At 30.8% G+C, this 16,796-nt stretch overlaps 1 protein-coding gene and 1 long non-coding RNA gene across 4 annotated transcripts in view; one reads left to right on the top strand and one right to left on the bottom strand.

Annotated features, from left to right (window-relative positions):
- The first annotated feature begins 867 nt into the window (after window positions 1-867).
- LOC116778718 (centromere-associated protein E) overlaps window positions 868-16,796 on the top strand; it is a 20,884-nt gene continuing 4,955 nt past the window's right edge. Inside the window, exons 1-27 of one of the 3 annotated variants that reach the window (XM_061529748.1) lie at window positions 868-1,558; window positions 6,118-6,227; window positions 6,305-6,457; window positions 6,532-6,656; window positions 7,951-8,106; window positions 8,191-8,337; window positions 8,502-8,756; window positions 8,829-8,992; window positions 9,064-9,217; window positions 9,890-10,069; window positions 10,161-10,289; window positions 10,815-11,547; window positions 12,373-12,500; window positions 12,580-12,759; window positions 12,902-13,026; window positions 13,104-13,251; window positions 13,342-13,584; window positions 13,653-13,806; window positions 13,877-14,200; window positions 14,287-14,447; window positions 14,531-14,656; window positions 14,846-15,070; window positions 15,283-15,600; window positions 15,678-15,849; window positions 15,931-16,057; window positions 16,186-16,300; window positions 16,376-16,534. In XM_061529748.1, coding sequence (XP_061385732.1) covers window positions 1,371-1,558; window positions 6,118-6,227; window positions 6,305-6,457; window positions 6,532-6,656; window positions 7,951-8,106; window positions 8,191-8,337; window positions 8,502-8,756; window positions 8,829-8,992; window positions 9,064-9,217; window positions 9,890-10,069; window positions 10,161-10,289; window positions 10,815-11,547; window positions 12,373-12,500; window positions 12,580-12,759; window positions 12,902-13,026; window positions 13,104-13,251; window positions 13,342-13,584; window positions 13,653-13,806; window positions 13,877-14,200; window positions 14,287-14,447; window positions 14,531-14,656; window positions 14,846-15,070; window positions 15,283-15,600; window positions 15,678-15,849; window positions 15,931-16,057; window positions 16,186-16,300; window positions 16,376-16,534 — 5,199 coding nt within the window. In that variant the 5' untranslated portion in view covers window positions 868-1,370. Of the gene's footprint in view, window positions 1,559-6,117; window positions 6,228-6,304; window positions 6,458-6,531; window positions 6,657-7,950; window positions 8,107-8,190; window positions 8,338-8,501; window positions 8,757-8,828; window positions 8,993-9,063; window positions 9,218-9,889; window positions 10,070-10,160; window positions 10,290-10,814; window positions 11,548-11,683; window positions 11,775-12,372; window positions 12,501-12,579; window positions 12,760-12,901; window positions 13,027-13,103; window positions 13,252-13,341; window positions 13,585-13,652; window positions 13,807-13,876; window positions 14,201-14,286; window positions 14,448-14,530; window positions 14,657-14,845; window positions 15,071-15,282; window positions 15,601-15,677; window positions 15,850-15,930; window positions 16,058-16,185; window positions 16,301-16,375; window positions 16,535-16,796 lie in introns of all 3 variants that reach the window. The other 2 variants (XM_061529750.1, XM_061529749.1) reach the window with 2 other exon arrangements.
- On the bottom strand, window positions 1,336-4,320 carry LOC133320844 (uncharacterized). The gene is made up of 2 exons (XR_009753961.1): window positions 4,108-4,320; window positions 1,336-1,575 (listed from the first exon to the last, which is right to left on the bottom strand). It is a non-coding gene; the product is annotated as an uncharacterized LOC133320844 (long non-coding RNA).

Below are 16,796 nucleotides of genomic sequence, written 5' to 3'. Positions count from 1 at the left end.
GGTTCCGTATAAATGTTTTGTAATGAGAAATTTCGGCGAATTGTTTAGTAAATTTCCGAACGTAGCTGGCCTTAAGACATACAAAATAATACATTTAAATACGCTAAAGTGTTACAAGATAATTAGTATGAAGAGAATGGAACTCATGAAAGATAATGAAAGTCGTAAGTAATGTATTAGAAAAGGGGTTGCGAGTTAAAACTTTCGTTCAAAAGGAGTTTTATATGTTAACATATCCAAAATATTCATGGCTTTCATTGAACCCAGCTTTAAATGGATTAATATTTTTTTTTGTACCAATTACGTCACCTTAATCATCATTAAAGCCAACGCGTTGTAAATTTTTATTTATAACCATTTACTCAAAATAAAACGTTTGATTGGGATCCTTGCAATATCACATTTATATTTCAATATTCTCCCCAATTCTATTTTAAACGAAATGACAAGCAAAAATGCAGTTCTGGTTACCAATTGGCAACGTTCAAATGTAAATATTATTACAAGAAGGCAGTGCAAAGCAAAATTGTTCATAGCTAGTACGTTATTCTATTTAATAAAAATATTTTACGTCTATTGACGTCAAACGGTCATTCATGAATACTTAAGATACGAAATATTTTTAATTGCGACATTAATAGAACATAATTCAACAAATCTATTTTGGATTGAAGCGTTGACGGACAAGGCACTAATTATTGCACGGGATCGCGGCCGGCCTGGACCGGCCGGTGAGTGCGACTTGCCGTGTTTTATTAGCGAATACGACTTATTTATATCGAAAGCGGGACGGAGGCGTCCCGAACCCGCTAGTGGAAGATAAGTGGTTGACTGCGAGGTGGTGGTGTTGGCATCCTGCCCGCGCCAGCTTCAGTTCTACGAGAGCCGTTCACCCGACGCCTGCGCCGCCAACTTTCACCAACGATCCCGTCCAACTAAAAGGATCAAACACTTGAAATTCGAAGCACAGGCCGCTATAAACTTCAATAATACGCTGAAACTCTCCTTTGAATTTTGCAATAACATGCGGATAGCAAAGCTGTCGATTTAGGTCGCCCGGTACGTAACGAGCAGCAAGATATTTTTATGGACAGCGTGCGGCGCAGACTTACGACCGTCTTGGTTACGTTGCCTGTTACATGAATTATTATTAATAGCGTAGAATCGTAAAACTCATTCCATAAACATTATCGAGTGCCACTATCAATGCAAGTAATTACGGTGATCGGCCTTCCTAAACGAAGTTTACTACGGGATGTTGTTGATGGAGCGATATATGTGATTACGTGAATCGTGTAACATTGGCATTTAGTGGGAAACGTTGACATTTGTGAATTGCATTTGATAATAGTGTATTTGGTTCAATAAAGATGCACCATATGTATCCAATGGCTAAAGGAGATCCGCTCTGTCCCTTGGGCTTCCACCCGCAAGTGCGATGGCCGACTCGCTGCAAGCGCTGCTTCCGCGACTACAAGGAACACGGTGGTCGTAAGAAGGAAGATGATTTTGCTGCATCAACACCGAGCCTCTCTTCTTGGAACTCGCCCTCATCACGGTTAGTTTGACAAAATGCTGTAATATCAAAACAAGATAAAAGTAGATTAATAAGATACTATGAGAACGAACACTGTTAAAATTTAAAATAAACCACCCTAACTCGTTGTCATTGATAGTCGAAACTTCTAATTAATTCGGAGCAGAAACGTCTGTTAATAAAAGATTTTTAGATCCTAAAAAACTCTTGTAAGAAAAATAGTCTGACATTCAGTGATCAATCCGAAATGATATTTTATTGCGAATCAAAACGTCTTAAAAAATACTGACTTAATATACAAAAACAATGTTCAATTGTGAAAATTTTTCACTTCGGCTATTAGATAAAAAAATATAGTTATTGTATTTAAACGATAGCTGTTAATGGAACCAAATTAAAAAATTATTAAGTTCTCAGCAATAGCTAGTTAAAATCTTTTCAAAAATATTTCTAATCTGTGAAATTATAAGTTTTATAAGACAGTTAAAGATCACAAAAAATACCTTACGAATACTTTATACAAACATTGATTTTATAATGGCATTATTTTTTTGAGCTTCAGTCATAAATTATGAGTTAAATTTAGAAACAATGATTTATTTAGTGATTTCAAAGTAACTGAAACTGAAATGAGAGGATTTTTATTCTAATTCGTAAATTATTCAATGATATGGCCCTTGTCTATCAATTACACGTGGGGGGTAAAAACCGAAGAACATAACAGTATAATAATGTTCGGTAGTAAAAAGGTTATTAAGAAACTATATAGTTTATATACCACACTAATATTAGTGTGGTGCCTTAAACTATGGCGCTGAACTTTATAGAGACATCTGTTATTCTTATATTACAAGGATGAGATGTTGAATCTACTTCAGCTTGTATGTGGTGAAATCCACTGTATCTATGTATAATAAAGTAAATTTGTACAACCACAATAATATTTACAAGTACTTTTAAACTACAAATGCTTTTAAATTAATATGGATAGCTCAACAAATCTTCATAAAATTTTGACATCTAAACCGTTTGTTTGTGCGTCAATTTTAAGAAAGATTGAATGGATTCTTCTAAGAATTTAACTGGCTGATAGATTAAAACATATGTACTTATAAAATAATACTTGAACTGGTCTTAAAAATTGTCTTTCATCCAGAATGATTATAAGACAATTAATATATATTTTTTTTACATTTATTCGGAACATAAGTTATAAGAGAACCAGCTTAGTAATAAAAAAACCTATTTATTATGCTTCCGACGTCATCAGTTTGTCCCATGTTAAATATATATAGTTTATACCTACTTTAAATTATCATGACCATTTTGAGAGAGGTTTCGGTATAATAAATAGATTATCTAAAATAGTAACATAAAAGCAGGTCTTTTAACGGAAAAAGATCTGCTGAAAATTGGATTGCACTAGTGTTTTGTATAAAGAGTTTGGGAAGATATTACCTAAAAGTTTTTGGTTTAATAGATTTTTTATTTTGTCCGGGTTCCTATGTTCTGTATACCTAAGCTTTATATGTCCTATTGAATATGGGTTGATGGGATGTCTAAAAAGAAACAATAAATCACACCACGCCTGCATGTCTTTTATTATTTCTTTAGAACTTGGAACTTTGGCAGAGCTATGTTTCGAATATCATCCTAATAAGAACAAAAGACACGTTGAATCTTGCAATTCCAATTCATATCAAATAAATATAATTCTACCTAGTATTTCTGTAGCAAAGTTTTACTATTGATGGACAGATAATGACATGGACTCGTTTGTCTTATATACCTGCTATAAAAACTATCATGGCAAAACTCCAAGTTGCCAAACATTTTCTTTGCAATTGTTTGGATTCCTTTGGAAATACTGAACGAATGACGCAATTATTTTCTACGAAATATCTGATACAAAGTTGCTAGTTGTTATAAAGATTTACATTCAGAGTGAAGGCGTAATCGAACAGTTATACTAACAAATGAAACAATTTAATATGAATCTTCGACTACTTCCCACCGTAGCTATATAAAAATTATAATAGTAATGCATTGAATAAGTCGCCTCCGGATCTAATGAAATTAAAGAGTAGGCGAATGTGATGTAACAGCTTATTTGGAACTATCAAAATGACCCTAATATATCAACTAATATAATAACATTATATTAATAAATAAATAAGCTACATAAAATTTTGCTTTAAGTCCCAAGACTATTGTTCTTGATAAATTTTGGAACCATAAAATGAATTAGAATTCTGCATAAGATTATAAAACGGTTTATGAAGTAATATTTTTTCATGAAAATTGTGTAAAATCCCGTCATGGAATTACAATGACCTGTAAATTAGGCAATCCTAACTTTATTCTTGAAAAATAATCTAAAAGTAAGATCTTATAAATTTATTAGAAAAAATACATTAAAAAAAATAGTTCAATAATATGCTAAGTAAACATTAATATGTTTACTTTAAAAAGAGGTAATCTGATTTCATTCTAAACAAGTTTGGGTTGTTTTATAATTTAAAATTATTTAATTATCCCAATCCTTATAATTTAAACAAAAGCATACTTACAAATTAAGGCAAAGATTACAATAGGTAGGTTAGTTAGGAACTATTCATGCCGGAAGCAAATCTAACAATTTATGATTTTCATAAATACGTCCTTAATTCACAATCCAAATGCTCTTTAACATAATTAATGAGATCAATTTAAACATATTTGTACATATGCCATGGACTAAAACGCATTACGGACCAGCTGTTGTCGGCGTTTTAAAGATAGCAACGTCTTTGCCTGAATGGACATACAATTAACTTTATAGCTTTATACTCGTAAGTCTGCAATAAAAACCTGTAATAAAGTTATACGTTTTCCGATGATTAGATTATGTATTAGATATTGATTACACGAGGAAACTGATTAATAGTTTGTGTATTTAAGTAATTAGTTATAAATGATGACAATCACATTAAAAATATAGTTTCAAATGTCCTTTGCATCTTATATTATCAACCTTTACACCTGTGTCAGGTGAAAATTTTATATTGAAAAATATATCAAGTTCCTGCAATCGTATTAATAGCTGTTTGGACCAACACTCTGTGTTTTAGATAATGAATGGATAGTTAGATTATTATCCTCTCTTCGGTATCTAAAATAATAATTAAATAAGTACGTAAAATTCATAGTCTGCTTACCTTATAACATTACCATATCTAATTTAGATATTTTGATGCTTATGTTTATAGTTAATTAATTTCAATTAATTTAAATTTTATTGATTTCTTTTAATTTACTGAGATCTATGATTTTCGCGAGTTTTATTCATTTAAATGAAACTAATATTTTTCGGATAAACTAAGCGGATTTTTATTATTTAAAACCATGATCACGGTTGCTGAAAAGTAACCGAGACGTCGGGATTATTTAGTTTTTTAAATAATAAAAATCCGCGTAGTTTATCCGAAAAATATTAGTTTTATTTTAATTTGTTGTAAGCAAGCATTTGTATAGAAAGACTATCCGGATTTCAGTGAACGTTCTTTCACAGCTATAAGCATAAAGAATTTAGCTTACAGCATATAAAACGACTATTTCAGTGACCACGTGTTTATAACAAAAATAATAATGAAATTTTTATATAAAACACTAGCTGTGGCCCGCGGCTCCGCCCGCGTGTTGGTCGCTTTTTGCATATCCATATATCCAACTTAAAATAATAACATACAGAAAAGAGATGATAATAAATGATAGACAACCACAACCAACAAACAATAATGAACTTTCGAACCGCATGGCAGTCATTACACAATGGAGAATCTTAACACCGCGATCTAGGTAGATGACGTATTTTATCAACGCCATCTATCGAGCACAATGTTAAACACTTCAACCGCGCGCGCTGCGTTATTTGTTATTTTTGTTACCTCTCATAAGTTTTAATATTAAGATTAACACATATTAGAACATTTATTTTTTTAGTAACCAATATAACTAATTAACTATTAAGTAGTGTTGAAAATTTTTGAAGCAGTGCTTGAAGTAAATTTTCAATTGACCATAACTTCTTTTTCCCTTAACCGATTTTGACGAAACAAAATTTGACAATGCTCCTAATTATATGTAATCCAACTGTGGAAACCGCGTTCAAATCCGTTGAGTAGTTTTGAAGTTATAACGTACCAAACAGGCAGACAGACGGACAAAAATTCAAAAAATTGTTTTTATGGTTTCCATGGCTCTTCTTTAATTGCCTCCTATCAGTTTTTGGAAAAATATTTAATATACAGACATTCGATTTCTGCTGTCTTATCATATGTATAGATTAAGTAATGAAAATGAAATAGGTAAATAATAAAATTATATAAAATTTTTGTAATAATTAAGTCTTATCAGTGACTTCAATTTAAAGCTTTCATTCACTATCTGCCCCTCTACCTTTTCAACTAAAAGTCAATTCATTAAAAATAAATATAATATAATAACGGAATTATAATAAAAGGCTAAAACATCTTTCTAAATCGTCTAGTTCAATTGACGAATAGATTTGAGATATTGAGATTTTTATTACAATATTATAGAAGTCGTGACGAAAACAATGGTGCTGAAGTAGAGAAGACAGGTCGCGGTTGGGCTTCGAGCACAAACCTCAGTATCACTGAAGTATCCAAAAAAGACGACATAACAATAGGTAAATTGACAATACGTACATGCTGTTACACACATATATTCTTTGTATAATGGTTAGTAATAAATAAAAAATTATAGGGCTCAATAAGAAGAGCACGTCGTGGACGTCAACACCAGACTTGGGTTCAAATGAAGAGGATAATACAACTGCTGTAACATTTAGTCTTAAATTACCCAAACGAAGATCTACAGGTCCTTTACCATCTCTAGATACAGGACAGAATAATACAGGTAGACATTTATGACATAGAAATAAACATATTACTTACATATATTTTGTTGATTGTGTTATTTTATCCTTTTAGAAACGGTAACAGTACGTCGACCATCTCCCTCGCCACCACCAACCGTCAAACAACCAGACAGCCAGCCCTCTATAGCTCAGATAACTATCAATAAAAACGATTCGCTTGCAGAACGAGTTCGAAAGGTATTTTTAATTAATATTAAATATTTTATTTCTTTATTAACATCTTTTTACACAAATTTTTAAGTATGATATAGAGATTATCGAAAAAGAATTCAATAATAACTTAACCGTTTTTATAAAACTAAGTTGTTTTTGTTTGCTATCTTAGCTTAGCTATTGTTAGCTTATCTTATTTTTTATTTATCTTATCTTAGTTTATCTTATTTAATATTTATGTCAATACTTACATGAAACAAAATCCAGGGACAAGGCAGCGGCCCTACCAAGTCGACCAAAAAAGAGCTGCTCGGACGTGCCATACTTCTTTTTAAGCGGTTCTGGCCATTTCCTACCCCATATAATTTCGTTGTGGATTAAACCAGAAGCCTATATTTCTAATAACGTAGCAAGCGTTGTATAAACAAGGCGCATTAGTAAATTATTTTGCAACTTCCGTCCAGTTTTCTAGATATACTATAAATACATGTAGCTCGTATCATAAGTTAGAGTGGGAGCTTTCAGAAAATTCGTTAAAGGTATGCTTAAGTAGTGGGTACTGGAAAAAACAGAAAGGGGGCTATCTACAAAAGGAAATGAGATGCCATCAAAAACAATACTTGTAAAAAAAAGTCTCACAACAGTTTTTCTATCGTAAAAAGTTGTGAGATCTGTGTAATACCAAGTCGGTTGATTTATTCGGTCCCTGCTGAGGGAACCTTCTATCTTAAGTTACTACGTAATAAGCTAATCTAACAACATCTTATAGTAACTACATGAAAACACAATGCTATCAAAAAACAAAATTTGTAAAAAAACCAGGACTAGCAACTCAGTCAGAGCGTTTTTGAAATCGCATTAAACAATCTTAAATACTATAATGTGTAGTTCTTAAGAGTCATAATGTGTTTATTTTATGCAAATATTATCATATTATAAAGACTTACATTTTGAAAACACATATTCAGTGACTGCTACAAATAAAAAAATCTGTAAATTCAAAATTATCTAAACCAAATAAATGAAGTGGGTCAGTAGAACTGTTTGTGTTACTCCCAAAGAGTTGCGTTACGATGCCCGAAATAGCTAAAGGTCGTTACCAAAATAAATGAATAACAGAAAAAAAATGGAAAAGATACAACATTAGTTTAATTATTATAATCATTTTAAAGTTACGACAAAACTCTAAGATTAATGTCATAAAAAACAGTTATATAAAATAGGAACAAAAAAGCTGACCACATATTTTTTCATACATAACTATTATGAAATTATGTATTACATTATTTTATTATTTATACATTTATTTATTTTTCAGATGCAATTAATGAAAGCTCAAAGCAGCTTTGACAAAGAGTCTAGCGTTGAGAAGGAAAGAGAAAGGAGAAGTGCCTCTCGAAGTAAGGAAGAAGAAAAGTCCGTGAAACCAAAAGAAGAAAAGAGTTACAGTAAGGAAGACGTTAGTATATCGCTGGTAAGATATTTGTAATTTTCAAAATTAAAACAAATTCAAATCAAGCACAATTTTGTGACAAGTCAAGATTTTTTTTTACTACAGGGAAAAACTCGTAATCAATCCATATCAAAGCCTCCTATTAGGGGCGGACCTATATCTCGAGATAAGGAAGAATCGGAGGATGAAGGCAGCACTATCACAACAGACACAGATGTAACACTTGTCGATCCGAACATAAAAGAGTATCAGGTACGTCAAGATACATGTAATAAAATATTTATACTTGAAATATTTATACCTTTCATATTTAATTTTAAATCGTTATTATTGTGAACTATAGATTAAGTGAGTACCCACATAATTATAGTTTTATTTTTATTGAAATTATTTTCAAGTATATCTATCATTAACAGGAACAAATTGAAAGCCTAAAGTCAGAAGTAGATTTTCTGAAAAAGCGTTGTGAACGTGTTGAGAAAGAAAAGAGTGACATTCTATTAAGAAGACTAGCTAACATAGATAACACTAATAAATATTCCACTGGACGATCTTCAGAAAATCTTAAGTTACAAAAGAAGGTTAATGAACTTACAACACAAAACGAAGACCTAAAGGATGAAAAGAAACATTTATCTTTACGGATTAAAGAAATGGAGGTAGAATTAGAAGTAAGTACAATTGTATGTTATTTTTTTATATATGTATATATAACATTTATTTAATAAACTTTCAAATTGTAGTCTCGTCCATCAATTGAGGCACAAACAAAACAAATTGAACAACTCAGAGCAAAGTTATTGGCTGCAGAAACTCTGTGTGAGGAATTGATGGATGAAAATGAAGACATGAAAAAAGAATTACGAGATCTTGAGGAAGAAATAGAAGAAATGCAGGACAACTTCAGGTAAATATATGAAGATAACAAAAATTGTGAGTTAATTTCGTTAGCCATGACTACAATTTTATTATATTTAGAGAGGACCAAGCAGATGAATATTCTTCGTTAAGAAGAGAATTAGAACAAACAATAAAAAACTGTAGAGTGCTATCATTTAAATTGAAAAAAACGGAGCGAAGGGCCGAGCAACTTGAACAAGAAAAAGCAGATCAGGAGAAAAAGCTTTTAGAGGTAAATTGGTTTATGGGTCAAAATTTTAACAATACACTAAGTCCAAATTTCAAAATCCTGATTTATAAAGGTTTCAACGAAATTCTTATACAGCATTTATTACTATATAAAAATTATTTGGTCCAACACTAGTGGCAAAAGTCAAAACTACTTAGAAGGTTGGCAACAAGTTTTGAAAAGTCTTTAAACTTTCATTAAAACAAAATCTATATATTTGAATGAAATTCCAAACAATAAAGTATAAATAAATCAAAGAATAAATTATGTGTCTTGTAAGCTACTGTAACAGTTAGTTTTGGAATTTTGCTGTCGCGTCCAGATTCTAGTAGGTAAATTAAACATTCATTATGTTTTTTACCAAAATCCAAATAATTGTTACCTAAACTAAGCTTAAAGCTAAGATATTAAAATACCATTAATTGTTTCATCTAGATCACAATTTTTAGTTGATATAATATCATTATTAATATAATTTATCAAATAATCTTTGCCAATAATGTAGCCTCATAATAGGATTAAGATTTTTTTTTTTATCTAACTTATTTAACTATTCGCATTAGCCATAAAGAAAATAGGTTTGTTTAGAACTAATGTATCCATTTTATTGCTTGAAAAATCTTTCATTAGCCTGCTACTAATGATTTTGTTATTTTAACAACGATTTTGATATAGATTGTAGGAGGTGCTGACGGTCTACAGAGAGAGAATCGAATCAAGGAATTGGAACAAGAAGTAGCGCGGTCTACTGAAGTTGCTCTGCGACTGCAGCGTGAATTGGCAGAAGCGAAGACTAAATCATCTTCTGTTTCTGGTGTTCCGCCTGCCAATGTTAAGAAGCAAACAACTGACGGAGTATAAATATTATACTAATTGAAATTTAAGACTTTGAAAGTTAAGTTTTTGAAATCTTTCAAAATTTTCAATGTTATGTTTATTTTAATAGAAGATTTCCCGATCGTCACTAACACGAGGTGGAAGCCAAGAAGATGCAGCGCAATTACTTCGGGATCTTCAAGACTCTTTGGAACGCGAAGCTGATTTAAGAGAACAACTACGCAACGCTGAAGAAGAGGTATTTATTTTGTGAGATTATTTATAGAAATTAATAATATACATTTTTAATTTAACATAGAAATAAACATACTGCAATGAATTTAAATTAATAAAAAAATATAAAACATAATTAATGTACTCAATACTTATTATATATTTGTTATTTTTAATAAAATTATTAATAGTTTATTTACTAATATTAATTTGCGAATTCAAAAACTAGCTTGTGATGCCAATTTGAACTTTTCTAATCAATTTAGTATCTGATGATCTAATGAAAAAATCAATGGTTAAGTTCTCAACTATGATTCTGCGATACTTATTTTAAGACTTTGTTCTTTTTACTGTTATCAGTTGTATTTGATAGATCATTAACTGTAAAACTCGTCCATGTGGCGTCCTGCCAACTCATGTCTGACTCAACTTCCACACAAATATTTCTCTCATAAATAAAATGTAACTTATTATTCACACCGCGCGTATACTTTTCTTTGTTTACTACAATGTCAACAAAATATCTAAAGATAAGACTTAATTTAAACAGGCCATTCGATACCCTGGAAGCTTCAGTGGTAAACGGAATCTTCCACCACCGCATTCACCGCCAACAAAGCTTCATCCTCCGCCTAACCTTGCTGTCACTGATAATAATAACAAATCGATGCTAGAAATTCAAAGAATGCAACATGTTCTCGAAAAAAAATTATCCTCATTGGATATCAACAAATTATCTATTGGCATTAGTGAATCCCATCAAACTCCCCAAGATTACATTGATTCTTATTCTGAAGGATGTCAAACTGATACAGTATTGTTCCATGATGTAGCTAATGATACAAAAAAAATAACATTTGATTGTAACATCCAAATTGATATAGATTTATTAGATATGTACAGCCAAACAGAAAAAGCTTTTGTTAAGAACAAAAATATTCAAACTGAATGTTTCAAAAAGCATTGTTTCACGCAAATAGATAAGAGAAAAAATAAAAATGCTTGCTGTCAAAGCTCTCAATATATTTTTGACAAATCTATACAGATTGGTAATACAGTAATAAAATCATTTGGTGATAAAAGTACTCTAACAGATATTTATGCTTCTACGTCTATGAGTGACGATAATCATGCTCCCTTAAATCAAGATTCAAATATCGAGGAAAGGATACAAAAATCCGACAGCCCCCCACTTTCCTCAGATAAAGGAGCTTCGTCATCTAATCAGATTCAATTCCCATTCGCTTTATTCAATCCTCTGGCAGCAAGGTTACCTATTGTAGGTATAATTGCAACTTGATTGTAAAATGTAACACGTGTTTGAAATAATTGTTTGCACCACCATATTAATAAAAACCTTAAATTAGAGAACGATATGTGTTTACCTATAGTTAATAATATACTAACGAATATTTTCAGGCAAATAACTTGCGTAAAACAGCATCAAGAGTCGAGGACGACAATGAGTCCTTACTTCTACAGCTGAAGAAAATGGCTACCAAAGCCAGAAGTACGTCAATTTGTTATTGCAAATTCTCAGTTTGTGTAAGACCTCCATCCAAAACAGTTTACCAACCTGCATCATCCCTGTAACATGAAATCATTCCATTTTTCTTTATCATAACTTGCCTATAGGCGAAAACCGCCATTATTTTGAACCTACGACATTTCGACGTTGTTACTAACACGCTTGGATTTATTAGGAATTTTCTTTAAGTATTCTTTTTGACATTGAACTTGAATCGGCATATCTGCCTGAGGTAGCCATTTTCTCCGGTTCAACTTAAGGAAATGAATCAATGACCCTAAAGTATTTTGTATATATATAGACCTAAAATTATTTTTGTATTATAACTAAACATCTTGTTTTAATAAATTTAACTTTTGCTACTTCTGTTTTTAGTACAATTTATCTAAAATAATTTCAAAACAACTACTAAGAATCAAATTTAAGTTAATAAAGATCTAATGTATTGGAATTATAATTTAGGTAAATTGGAAATGTATAAGAAAATTAAATTAACGTTGTCATTGCATTGTGCTAAATAATGAACGTTTTAATTTGCTCAAGCAGTGAATGGTTTGGACAATTTTTTATTATTTTGTAGGTAGAAAGTTATCGCCAACACCTCCCAATAATAGGCTTGCCATCGAAGCTCCCAATGAAAAAGACGAAGGCATATCCGATGAGGAGGATCCAGCAGAATTAAGGATTTTATTAGAACTCAATGAACAAGTAAAAACTCACAATTTTTTTTAAACACTTTGCTACGAACGTAAGAGTTCTATTTGTTTAACTTATACTCTTTCAATAGGAAGCAGCAGTTTTACGGAAAAAAGTTGAAGAGTTAGAGCAAGACAGAGAATCTTTGAGGAAACAAGTTAAGGAACTGAGTGATAAAATTTCTAGCACTGTTAAATCAAACACTAATACGGTAGTTACGTTGCGAAAAACTACAACTAAGGCTAATAACTTAGCAGAAGAAAAAGTTAAAGTAAGTAATTTTTTTAATAAAGCCTTATTTTTACACTAAGACCATTCTATTAACAGTTACAAGATTAATTTTTCTGAAAGGATTTTTTTAATTACCTGATACATATTAAAAACAATAACAAAATCAAATATGAAACTTTAAGGTTTTAGAAGACGAAATAGCTGAATTAAGAAAGAAACTCATCGAAAAAGAAAGGGATTGTGAAAGGCTGCATGCTGAATTAAGCCTTACTCAGAAAAAACCAAAGGCTTCACTTATTAAAAGCAAGTGAGTTCCATTGGATGACATGATTATTACCTACAATAATTTTTAACTACCTGATAATTGCGTTAAATCTTTTATAGGTCACTAGACGGAGGAAGTGAACAACAAAATGTTGATCTAAAGAGACAACTTCAAGTAATAGAACAAGAAGCTAACGTTCTGAGAGCAAAAACACAAAGCTTAGAGGCGGATAATGAAAAATTACAAGCTGAAAATAAAAAATTACAGGTGACTGCTTTCAAAATTTATTATTTTTAAATGTCTTATTTGTCTTACTTTTTACACAAAAATTAAAAATATTTCTATTTTATATTAAAGTTACTCAAAAGTGCAAGAAACTTAAAGAGTGACAAATCAGTGGAACAAAATGCAAGCAAAGTAGCTCAATTAGACAAAGAATTAAAAGATGCTTTAGCAAAAATTAAAGAGTTAGAAGTTAACAAAGATAAAGAAGAAAAGGCTGAGAAAAAGGTGAGGTTCGGAGACGTTTTAAAAAAAGAAGCTGAATCTCTGAAACCCAAAGTGGAAGAATTAGATAAACTTAAAATTAGTTTCAATAAGGTAAAAATATTATTCAACAATACAATTTTTTTTTTTGGCCGTATTCTATAAAGCTATTATTATTACAGCTTGAAAAGGAAAAATTAAAATTGCAAACTACATTAAAAGAGTTGAAAGAGGACGCCATGAAAACATTCAAACCTAGAACACCAAAAAAGATTACTGATATAACAACCAAATTACAAATGAAGCGTATGGTTGAAGATCTCGAAAGTGAAATAGGTAATTGACAAATATTTTCTTTGTTTTGAGGATATTCAAACCCAACATACAACCGATATTTTAATTCCAGGTGAACTATATGTAATCATGAAGAATGCAGGCCTTTCCCAGCAGGATATTAATACAAAAACAGGACAGGAAAAAGACATAGAAAACATTAAGGCAAAATTATCTAAAACTGAGACGGAATTAACAAATGAAAAGAATCGGTTACAGAATGAAATTTCCAAGCTTAAAGATTTAAATTCAAAATTGGAGTCTGAAAAGAAATCATTTTCGAATAAATATAAGGCTTTAGAAGAGGAAAAAAATAATGCTGCTGCGGAATCTAAATCATTAAAAGAAGAAAAAAATAATTTGGAGGCACAATTAGCTAAATTAAACTTAGATTTAAGTTAGTATATTATTAAAATAATTGTATGATGATTTTATTTTAATTTGTATTTATCACTAAATTTATTCATACTTTTGTTTGAATAGAAAAAAATAGTACGCAACAAGCTGCTATGTCAGACTGTATGAAGAAAATTGAAGAATTGAAAACAGAAATCGACAATAAAGATAAGGAAATTGATAAGCTTAAGAAACAGGTAGATTCAATTAACAAATTGGAACAAGATAAAAGTAAATTACTCAAGGAAGTAAGTATTGAATTAAATAAATGTATATAAATATAAATAAATATAATAAGAATAATATTTTATAAATGAATATTTAATTTAAGGTTGGAGACAAGACTAAGAAGTTAACCGAACTTGAGAAAAAACTTAAAGAATTAGAAGAAAAATGCAAGCGAACAGAAAAGTTACTAGCTACCCGCAAAGATCGTGTTGCGAAATTAGAAAAAGAGGTAATAAATTATTTGCTCTATCCTATTAAGTGGAATATAAAAAAAATGTTATTATTGAATTCCTTTCAAGCTATAGAAATTTAACTATTTACATAACCTACATGTTTTTTTGTGATTATTAGTCAATTTCCTCAAAGTGAGTTATGGTTTACATACGATTTATGTTATAATCTTATTCCTTGAAATTAGTTATCGCAAGAGAAGGAAGAAAAAGAGGTCCTCACAAATTCAAACAGACGCATGTCTGTTGATTTTACAACTGAAAATGATGGAATGAAAACTAAGCTTTTTAATGCCGAAAGTAAAGTTATTTGTTTAGAAACAGATTTAAAGGAAATGAAATGTGACTATGAAAATAAAATCACCAGCTTGGAATCCACTATAGCGGCAAAAGATAATCATATAAAGCAACTGGTACCGAAATATACTCATTGAGTGAATCCCCGTTCTCTCCACAGCATGAAACATAGCCTTTTTGGATTTTTTTACTGTCAAATATTGTTTTATATCCACGACATGCATGATACCTCACCTTCTTATGAGATAGATTTACAAAATTTGTCGGCTTTGTATCTTTTAAAAGCAAAATATTGCATTAATTTGAAAATTTGTATAAAAAATTTCAGGAGGACGCTTTACGTGAGACGTCCAATCAAAAATATGACGAGGCTTTGTCAGCAGTGGAGATAGCACAAGTTAAAGAAAAATATGAGAAGGCCTCCAGAGAACTGAAAGATAAAGAAAAGGAGTTAGCTTCTGCCAAAAAAGATCTTAGCAGTACGGAAAAAGATTACTCTAAACTACAGTCGGAATTAACACAGCTTAAGTCTGATATTTCGAAATATGAAAATGAAAAGAAAGACCTTGAAAATAAATTACAAACGGAAAAGAAAGAATCCAACTATTGGGAAAAGAAAGCCTCTGAACTAGATTCAGATATTCAAGTAGGACTTAATATAATCTATTTTTGGATTTTAATAATGTAATAACTCTACTTAGTTTAATAAGTAACATTTTACAGGCAGAAAGGAAAAAAATTGACAGAATGCGTGCCAATCACGATAAGGATATCAAAAACAAAGAAGCAGAGTTAGCAACCCTAAGAGGGAAACTAAAAGTCTTAGAGCAAACATCAGGTGCGGGCACGAAAAGATTATCAGAAATAAAACAAGAACATGAAGAAAAAGTAAAAAGTAAGTAAATTATTTTAATGTATATTTACTTTTAAAAATAATGAATAGTTAAGTACAATAGCAATGAATAACTGATTACAGAATTGGAACATTCATTGGCTGTGGAAAAGGCAGAATATGAAGAATTAACTGGCAAGTATGAGTTACTAGAAGAGGAACACGTTGTAACCAAAGCTCGTCTAACCGTTGAGAAGGAAAAAGCGCAAAGGTAAATTCTATACGGTGCTTCCTTAACATATTCTTAAAAGGAAATAATGTTATTTACTATTTTGAAATAATTTTATTTATATAGGTATTTTGACCATGATGATTTTTTATTTCATTCTTATGTTTTAGTGACCTTCTGTTAGTGCAAAAGGAACTTAATACAAAACTGGCAGAATATAAATCTATCCAAGAGAATTACGAGAGTGAGTCGGAAGCTTGGAATAAAGAAAAAGCTGAATTACAGGTATGTTACTGTAAGTTTGTGTCAGGAAAAACATTTATTTGAAGCTAGTTTATTGAAAATATCATATATTTACAGAAAGAAATATCATCTCTTCAAGACCGTCTTTGCGGTGGAGGATGGGAAGTCGAACGCGCGCGGCTTTCGGCACGCCTCGAACAACTGGAACGTGAACTACGTGGTGTTAAAGACTCCAATGATGTCCTTTCTCATCATCACGATCTTGCTAAGAAAGAGGTTGAAGTCACTTGACTTATTTTTTATTCTTTTTCGCAAGTACATGTTTTCTTTATGATATTTTGTCTGTCGTTTATTCAAGGTCCTACTTAACTGAACTTTAGTTTGAAAGCTATTTGATCATTACTTTAAATCTTTAATAGCAGTACATCGTTTTGGGCTTTTAGGCGTATTATTTTCTTTTCATTAAGACAATTTTGTTTTACCGTGCTTTCAATCTTCTTTAATTTAGTTCAAGAGTTTATGAAAAAAATAACGTAAC

This window comes from Danaus plexippus, chromosome 6, assembly GCF_018135715.1.
Source record: "Danaus plexippus chromosome 6, MEX_DaPlex, whole genome shotgun sequence".
Lineage (NCBI taxonomy): Eukaryota > Metazoa > Arthropoda > Insecta > Lepidoptera > Nymphalidae > Danaus > Danaus plexippus.
The sequence above is the reverse complement of the archived record's forward strand: the minus strand, read 5'-3'. Positions and strand labels throughout refer to the sequence as shown.